The 10,000-nt window shown below is 33.0% G+C and overlaps 1 protein-coding gene across 1 annotated transcript in view; it reads right to left on the minus strand.

Annotated features, from left to right (window-relative positions):
- Window positions 1-8,674: 8,674 nt before the first annotated feature.
- Window positions 8,675-10,000, minus strand: part of LOC134283315 (uncharacterized) — a 10,355-nt gene continuing 9,029 nt past the window's right edge. The window contains exons 2-4 of the mRNA XM_062765771.1: window positions 9,816-10,000; window positions 8,922-9,038; window positions 8,675-8,790 (exon numbers count right to left, since the gene is read on the minus strand). The exon at window positions 9,816-10,000 is cut by the window's right edge and continues 29 nt beyond it. Coding sequence (XP_062621755.1) covers window positions 8,675-8,790; window positions 8,922-9,038; window positions 9,816-10,000 — 418 coding nt within the window. The remainder of the gene's footprint in view (window positions 8,791-8,921; window positions 9,039-9,815) is intronic.

A 10,000-nucleotide genomic window follows, 5' to 3' on the forward strand; every position in this document is an offset into this window, starting at 1 on the left:
TGCCTCTATAGTCTACTCTTTTAGCGGTAGAATTACTTATAAGATCAAAAGTTCTGTTTTATGTTTTTGCAGCAGAATATTTATATCTTGAACAATTACAAGAATGTAGACCATACCTCGGTTGTAAATTGGTCTTATTCCACCTGCCCGTGCATGAGCTGAAATACAATGTGTGTAGTAAATTGCATATTTGTACATAATGATCACATTAATTTACGATAAAAGTAGATCTTTAATAAAAACAAAATCAAATACAATTTAAATAGACAATGGCATAAATGACAACCTTTATCATTGTAGTTATACAAATATGCTATATAATTATATGTTTTTTTTTAAATCTATTTTTTATGTTCCTCCAATTGACCATGATGTCAGAAAATTATCAAAGGTCATTGATTACACTAGTAACTTAATTATAATGGTTTGAACAAATAAAATTCTGAAAGAAATAAGGGACTCTGAAATGAAAATGTTTTCCTTATTAGGAAACAAAGGGGAAAAAGACGCTTACATATTTTTTTAAAAATAGTTTTGAAAGCCAAAATATATTTATGTATGAAAGAAAATAAATTAAAACATTTCATTGCACAGTTTTGTGTTAATCAAATGGATACAATGTGAGAACTGCATCTCGCAATTATATTTCTTTTTTAATGGCTTTGCCAGCAATGTCCACTGAATCAGGAAGTGGTTCACAGAAATCAAAGATAATCTCATTAATACTTCATCAATCCTCCTAGATTTCTACATATATTTATGCATTTATACCAGAGAGGTAGCATTTAAATTAAATTTATTTATAAATTATTCCCTTTTTGAAAATACCTTTACAATGACGTTTATCAAATATGAAACACAAAATTGATATACACATGTGTAATGCATACATCAGTACACATAATTATTACGTAACCTTTTGATGATCTCTTGTAAACATTTTTAAGAGGAATAACATTTTTTAACCATTTAAAATCATTAGTAAGCATGATAACGCTGTTTAATAAAATAAATCAAAATATTTGTGTCTATATTGAGCAAACTCTATTATACTAAAATTCGATCCTCGTAGTTCATGAATACCTTTCCTACGTACACTGGGATTGCCTGTTTTTTTTTCTTCAAATTTTTCAAGCCCCTAACGTCCCAGATTTTATTGTCTTTTTTTGCAAAATTTAAATTGCAAAAAATCAGTGCAAAAGTCGCTTTATTTTTTCAATATCAATTTTTAAAAGAATTTTCTATTTATTGCTTTTATTAAGATGATTTGAAATCATTTTGAATTCTAACCTATTTGTCCTTACCTTTGTCTCTAGTCATGGAATTTACTGTTTCGTTTATATTGAAGTTTTCCCCTTCAATCTCTGGAAAACATACAAAATTAATGTATATTTATATCCGTAATAAAACTAGATATAATCTTCTTGCGAGAAACATGTACATCCTCCTTAAACTAGAATAGTTCATTGATATTTCTAGGCAAAACTTTGATCCCCAATTGTGGCCCATCCTACCCAACCCCTACTTCCCGTTCATGACTTGAACAAACTTGAATCAACACTACGTGGAATGCTTACATATAGATATGACCTAAAAAAGTTTCCAGTGTATTCATTCCTGTGTAAAACTTTAATCGTCCATTGAGGCCCCGCCCTACCCCTAAGGGGCATGATTTGAACAAACTTGAATCTACCGGTACATCATCTGAGGGTGTTTTCACATACGTTTAATCTTTTCCAGCCAAGTGGTTCTTGAGAAGAAGATTTTCAAAGATTTTCCTTATATATTCCTAAATAAATCTTTGATCGTCAATTGTGGCCCCGTCTTACCCCCGAAGGTCATGATTTGAACAAAATTAAATCTACTCTTACTGAGGATGTTTTCAGATAAGTTTCATCTTTCAAGGCCAAGTAGTTCTTGAGAAGAAGATTTTCAAAGATTTTTCCTATATAAACATGTGAATCTTTGATCGTCAGGTATGGCCCGGCCCTAACCCTTGGGGTCATGATTAGAACAAAATTGAATTAACACTACCTGAGGATGCTTCCATCTCAGTTTCGTTTACACTCGCCTAGTGGTTCTGGAGAAGAAGATATTTAAAGTTTTTTTCATATATATTCCTATGTTAAACTTTGTTCAGCCATTTTGGCCCCACCCTATCCCCGGGGTTCATGATTTGAACAAAATTGAATATACACTACCTGAGAGGATGCTTCAAAATGAGTTTTATTTTTCCTGGCCCAGTAGTTCTGGAGAAGAAAATTTTTAAAAGATTTTCCCTATCTATTCCTACTTAAACCTGTGATCGGTCATTGTGGCCCCGCGCTGGTCGGCTTACTCATCCATGGAACCAGATCCAACCTTTGCTCTGCTCCCAATTTTTATTGATTAATGAAATTCTGAGCTGCTTGTATACTGATCGTTATCTCCATATACTGTATACAGGGAAATTTTCGTCCCCGTTTTATTTTCGCCCTTTTCGCCCTCGCCTCGTTTGGGCGAATTTAAAAAGGGGCGAATTCGAAGTACACAGCATCAATTTTTAAACAAAATTGTGACTTGGCGAATTTAAAACGGGGCAAAATGGTTTGAAAGTGTGAAAGGGCGAAAATAAAGAGGGGCTAAAATAACCCTGTATACAGTAATTCATTTCGATAACTATAGTAGCTAACAAGTAGTTAACTATAGTATGTTTTGTTAGTCATGCTACCTACCTATACTATCTTCCTGCATCCGGTCATTTAACACTCCACCCTCTGCTCCTTTATTGGTAGACAGATTAGATGTGTTTTGAGGAGTTTCAACTGCCATTCTTTTTCCTTGATGCAGTATAGTTTGGCATGCAGCAGTTGCTAGATCACTAGATGCTTCAGGGCTTTCTAGGTGTACAGCTGAAACACATTTCTTTCCATGAGTTTCCGAGTCACCGCTTCCATGAAAATTGCTGCTTGATAAGGATGAGGTAACGTTGGTCCCCTCAGTAGATTGCGTAGAAGAATTTCGTGAGTCATTGGGCGATTTCTCTATTTGATTTGTGGGAACACTGACAGGAGTAAAATCTAGAGAATAATTTTTAGAGGTATCAGGTGGGTCTTTATCTAAATAAAATAAAGGTGATTTTTTAACCTCTGAAGAGGAAATAGATTCTTCTACTGGTTCACCTTGTAATGTACTATAGGATGTATCCTGTGGTTGATCTTCTGTGGAGGAAGAGGGTGTGTGTTGCTGCGAGGCAGGATTAGATAATGAATCTGATGTGCAAAAAGACGAATCTAAATGGTCAGTTTTTGGAGTGTTTTGATGTATTTGTTGAAGTTGTGAAGACGTTAATGGTTTATTATGTGATTGACTAGAAACGGATGAACTAGCTTCTGGCTGTTGATTAGGCTGCAAAGAAACCTCAAGATGTGATGAAGAGGATGAATCAAAGTTTTGAGCATCAGAAGTAGAAGGTGGGGAAACATGTTCAACGGATGAATGTACATCTGACTTCAGTTCTAATGGATGGGCTGTTGTTGTTGTCGTCAAAGAGGTATCTGGTTGATTTTTAAGGAAGCTTGTTTTTTGTTGTTGTTTGTTGATTTGCACTGAAACGTCACATTCGTCATCATTTTTTATAATCTCTTTCTCGTAAGTTTCATTTGAATCAGGAGTTTTATTATTTTCATCATTTCCTTGATTCGAAAGTAATGGGTCTGATGACGTTGCATCTGGCGTAACTGCTTGACTACCATGATCACAAACTTCAACTGAAGAGATATTGAAAATTATTAGAAATGTTAAACAATCTCCTTTTTAAATAAACATTTTATTTATATCATTTTATCATGATTCTTTTATGATTCTTTTCAAAAAGATAATCATCGGATCGAAACAAATGAATTGCCTGATCATGATATACATTCCTTTCTAACCTGCATGACTTGAATATTAATAAAATTTTCAAGAATAGTTAAATTTCCCATAAAAAGGAATTACATGTTTTGATAAGAATGTAAATATTCAAACGAGTAGAACTCTAAAAAATTCCACTTTTACTAGAACAAAACAGCACATAGATTCAACGACTGCTTGCAAAATTAAACTTTCAATTTACAAATGAACATATATTTTTACATACCCCCTCTATAATACCGTTTGTCCATAACTGAAATGTACAATTTTTATTATTTTTTATACAAATTTATACAGTGTACTTGCATTTTTAACTTATCTGAACACATCTTCAAAAGTTCAAGGTTTTAAAGTATTGTCCATTTTCACATCCCCTCTGACAAAAGTAACTATTTGAGAGACGGTTTAGAAAGTTACATATTCATTTTACCCCCCTAGAAGATAAAAATAATGAGTCGTCTTTAAAATGGAAATTGTGTCAATATCAAAGGATGTGTGATTATTTAATTGACTCAAATAAATTAATGGAGAATATTTTTTGGAAGATCCTTCTTCTCAATCACGCTTTGAGACTTTAAAACAATGGATTTGAAAGATCAAACTGGGTAAGTAGAAGCCCAACTTAAAAGTATCCACTTTAGTCTAGGGTTTGTAATAAGGAACAATATCACAAAACCCTGCTATTGTGAACATTATCTGCTAATGTATTTGTTACTATTATTATTCATTTTAGGTTTAAAAAGTGAACCAGCTGATATTGATTGATAGCCAATATTTAATATTAATAACTACATGAAAATTAATTTAATAATGAAAGTAAGTAAGTAAATATTTTATCATAGTGACATGTGTATAAACGACAAATAGATACAATATATAAGTATGTGGAAGAACAAGGCGTGCAGATGTCTGTAGCGTAATTCCTGTGCATGTATAATATAAAACCATGTTTCATTTGTGAATTTATTATTTAGAGGAAAGTTCTCATTAATGAAAATCCTGAATATTCTTTTTTTTAAAGACAAATATTATACTCAATAAATACTGTGCCACATAACTCCTTATGAATAGTAGCATTTAGGGCATGTTGGTAATATAACTCTTGCTATTTATAAATGATACGACAATATAACTACTTTGCTGAAACACATTTTCAATATGGATACATATACATGTACATTTTAAGATAATTTCAATTCTTTAGTTAAGTTTAGATAAATACTTACAGTCTTGTATTCTTAACATAATACTTCCTGAAACAGAAAGGTAAATGAATTAAGTAAAATAGTCCACCATATGCTTGTATTACAATACGTATTGATTGTTTGAAAATGTTATCCTTAAATATGCATTCAAGCTTCAACTTTTACATTATTTTAAAATATCTTTATTACTGTTATATATATTTGTACATATTTTTAAAAACATTTCTATAGAATATATCAGCACTTACATTGTTCTTCTTTGAATAGATAAAAATGTAAATATTCATGTAAATTTACGGTATATTTATATATTTTTTTTAAAATCTTTAAAGTTAAGGTTATATGGAATTTATTTTCAATGATACAATGTATGTCCATGAGAGTACCTTCATATAAACTCTGGCAACAGAATGGAATAGCGGAAATTACTATAGAAAAAAGTAAAATTAAGACTGATTACATGTTCATGATTCACAATTGTAGTCTCTGTTTTTTTATGTTCTGTGATAAAATATCAATTTCATGTTTGTAACATTATCATTTGAAACAGCAACATGGTAGCATACTGTCCCTATTTTGGTTTTTAGATTAAAAAATTTCATTATGAAAATCATCTTAGATTATTTGTAAACATTAGGGTAGGGAACTGCAACTTAAAGATTTACTGACTTTATAACATTTTAAAAATTGCAAAAGCAACGAAAAAATAACTGTACAAAGATAGATTTACCTTGTTCACAGGAATTGTTCTCTTTTATCATCTTTCGTTTTACGTAGACGAATGCAATCAAGAAACATATGAAAGGGGCAACTAAGACTACTATACATGTAAGTATAATTCCTGTTGTTGCCGCTGCTGAGAGTCTGAAAAGATAATTCATTTTCGTTTCTGATACATACACCTAGTCAGGAGTATTATTTATAAATCTATATCTGATTTTTTAATACAGAAAATATTATTAATAAATTATAAATTCATTTGATTTAAAATCATATTAGTAAATTATAAATTGAAATATTTATCCAAATATCACAAATTAAACTGTTTCTATTTCTGTCTTCGCTGGTAATGTACGCGCTCACTTTCAGCTGCTGCACTGAAAAAAATTACTAGTAAAAGTCGCTAAGAAGACAGGTAAATTACTGTCAATACAATCTCTACTTTACAAGTGGTTGTTTTAAGGTACATCACTCGTGAAATTTGTTATCTAGGATTTTTTGAGAAGTATAATTTGGATAAGTGCTAATAAAGTATGACTAAAAATCGCAGAGAAAATAGGAGGTCAGTTGCACCTTACTGAGCTACGGTACAATTAAGTTGACCTATTTGCATTTAAATTTGAACTCTTTGGTTTATTATTTTAACTTTTATCATATTTTACCAGATGGAACCGTAGCAATAAATATAATCTTATTTCAAGTAAAATATTTTGAATAATATTTATCATTAGATAAATCTTGCAAATCAATTCGTGAAAATTATTGTGACCTTTTGCACTGAAAAAGGAACATATTTGGGGGTATTAAAAATCTAAATAGGCATTAAAATATTTTCTTGTATCAAACTTTTAACGAATTCTGTGGTGATCAGTCACAAGTATCGAGTAGTTTAAAATAATGAAAGAAAAAGTTGGGGCCAGTGATGTTGATTTGGAAATATTGATCAAAATATGTGATTTTCAGACAAAAAACAGTGAAAAATTTATCTTGAGATCTGTAACATATCTTCATTTCTCGACAAAATGTGTTGAGGGAAGTTGTAAAGTTGGTTCTAAAAAAATATGAATTGAGACCTACATTAAATATTCCTAGCATAAACAAGAGGCCCATGGGCCACATCGCTCACCTGAGAATCTTTTGTCATATTGTTCTTTACCAGATTTCCCCCTTGTAATACATATTGTGGCCCTGCCCTACCCCCTGGGGTCATGATTTACTACCCCAGGGTGCATCCACATCAGTTTCAGCTTTTCTGGCCCAGTGGTACTTGAGAAGAAGATTTTCAAAGATTTTTCCTATATATATCTATGTAAAAATTTTATTCCCCATTGTGCCCCCCCCCCCCTACTCTCTGGGGTCATGATTTGAACAATTTAGAACCTACACTACCCCAGGGTGCTTCCACATAAGTTTCAGCCTTATTGGCCCAGTGGTTCTTGAGAAGAAGATTTTCAAAGATTTTTCCTATATATTTCTATGTAAAACTTTGATTCCCCATTGTGGCCCCGCCATACCGTCGGGGGTCATGATTAGAACAATTTAGAATCTACAGTACCCCAGGGTGCTTCCACATCAGTTTCAGCTTTTCTGGCCCAGTTGTTCTTGAGAAGAAGATTTTCAAAGATTTTTCCTATATATTTCTATGTAAAACATTGATGCCCCATTGTGGCCCCGCCCTACCCCCGGGGGTCATGATTTGAACAATTTAGAACTTACACTACACCAGGGTGCTTCCACATCAGTTTCAGCCTTATTGGTCCAGTGGTTCTTGAGAAGAAGATTTTCAAAGATTTTTCCTATAAATTTCTATGTAAAACTTTGATTCATCATTGTGGCCCCGCCCTTCCCCGGGGGCATGAATTGAACAATTTAGAATCTACACTACCCCACAATGCTTCCACATGAGTTTCAGCTTTTCTGGCCCAGTGGTTCTTGAGAAGAAGATTTTTAAAGATTTTTCCTATATATTTCTATGTAAAACTTTGATTCCCCATTGTGGCCCCGCCCAACCCCCGGGGGTCATGATTTGAACAATTTAGAATCTACACTATCCCAGGGTGCCTCCACATAAGTTTCAGCCTTATTGGCCCAGTGGTTCTTGAGAAGATTTTTTAATGGCCCCACCCTATTTTTGTCTTTTCTTGATTATCTCCCCTTGTAAGGGGACTTGGCCCTTCATTTTTACAATTTAAATTTCCCTTCACCCAAGGATGCTTTGTACCAAGTTTGGTCAAAATTAACCCAGTGGTTCTTGAGAAGAAGTTGAAAATGTGAAAAGTTTACAGACGGACGGACAGCTAGACAGACAGACGGACGGACGACGGACAAAATGTGATCAGAAAAGCTCACTTGAGCCTTTGGCTCAGGTGAGCTAAAAACGGAAAATATTCTCCGAGTAAAAGTATGTGAGGCTAAAGTTCCAAGATATTAAATTTGATAAATGTACAGAATTGCAGAATTTTCTGCTAAATACCCTTCCACCACAAGAAATAGTCCCCCATAAACCTTGCTTCTTTGTGGGGTTTAAGCATTTTTTTTTCATTGAATGTTGAAAAAATAGCATTGTTGAATTTAAATATATGTTATAAAAATGAATTATAATACATAGATTTTAAGTAAGGGGTTCTGCGTGAACTTTTCTAAACAGCTGACGAGTGACATATCTTAACTAGGTATTAGGTAGATTTATTAAATAACATTAGTAAATCTTGAATTTACAAGCAACTTTTAATAGGTAAGACAGTAAACAGAATGATTACTAAATCACGACGATTTACGAGGCACACTAGCTAAATTAACTCTACGTTCTTTTTTCAGTGTGGTAGCATTTCAAAGTGCATTTGATTTTTAAACTGTCACCCTTGTATGTTCTGTAGTGGGGCATCAGATTCGTTGAAGGACTGGGACAGATCTGTTGTTGAGGTAAGTATAGTAGTATTAGCTTTTTTATCTATGTCGTAACATCCAGGATCTAAAATGTAAGGAAATGTTTGGAGAAAAGTAAAAAGAATCCAAGCACCCCCCTCAAGTAATACTCATCCTTTGATTAATTTACCATTAATTTAAGAGAAAGAGAGAGTATAACAATTATTTAGTTCTTACACTTATACTGTTCTGTTGATTTATATCTACTTGAACATGGCTCCGAAAAATTTTGACAAGACCTCTCCGAGCTCCTGATGGACATAAAGTACTCGGAGTATTCAGCACATACTCCACCTGTAGTATTCAAAAACATGCGATAAAAAGTGGTTAAAAGCCTGTCTCATATTTGACATTTTGGGGGTTGTTTTGGATATCATATTTTCATCATTAGATTCACAACGTGAAGGTGTTATCTACAAAATCATTGAATATGAATTATGAACATTAATTATTTTTTAAAGTTTTAAGTAAGTTCGTTTTACAGTTAAAAAAATGTAAATTTACAGACCATAAGATTTAAAGAAATTAAGGTATGTTTCATTTCTTATTACCTTAACTGCAGAGCAGCAAGGTTGTTATTTCATGAATTTCAGTCTTTGACCATGAGGTAACAGATTCCATGATACAAATATGGACAGGTGCAATTGTCAGAGCTATTTTTTGCGCACGGCTGGGGAGAATTTATACATTCTGCAGCATTGGTCAATTAACTACCTTTCACTCCCTACTTCTAGACCTATTCCATTAACAACCTGCATCTACATGTATGATTGTTTAAACATGTACAGATCAATAAACTCTTGATTTTTGTCAGATGGCAAAATCGAAACAATCGAGTTTAGTGGTCTGTAGTGACTGCTTTAATCATTTAGGGGGTTAAATAATATCCAGGTTGGTGATGAAATATATTTTCAGTTACGACCGATGCCGGAAAGCGTCTACCAACCGTGCGCAGAAAATCTTGTGGCAAAAATGTTACAATATTTGCATTACGGGAATTGTATATAGCTTTATGGTCAAACACATAATTTATAAAACCATAACCCTAAACTGTTCTTCAGCTATTCTTACCTATGATGTATAGCGCTGGAGCACACACTTCTACAGTAGCGTTTCTCCAAGCACTCATTACACAATGATAATGAAAGCTCTTACAGGTGTTGCTAATTGATGCGCAGTCCTTCCTGGATTCTGCTTCTTTGTAACTTTTCTCGTTTGTGGGACATTGTTCCACGATTTGCAGTGTAGAAGATGAC

Source organism: Saccostrea cucullata, unplaced genomic scaffold (genome assembly GCF_032062105.1).
Source record: "Saccostrea cucullata isolate Sc308-1 unplaced genomic scaffold, CSIRO_AGI_Scuc_v1 ctg5212, whole genome shotgun sequence".
Lineage (NCBI taxonomy): Eukaryota > Metazoa > Mollusca > Bivalvia > Ostreida > Ostreidae > Saccostrea > Saccostrea cuccullata.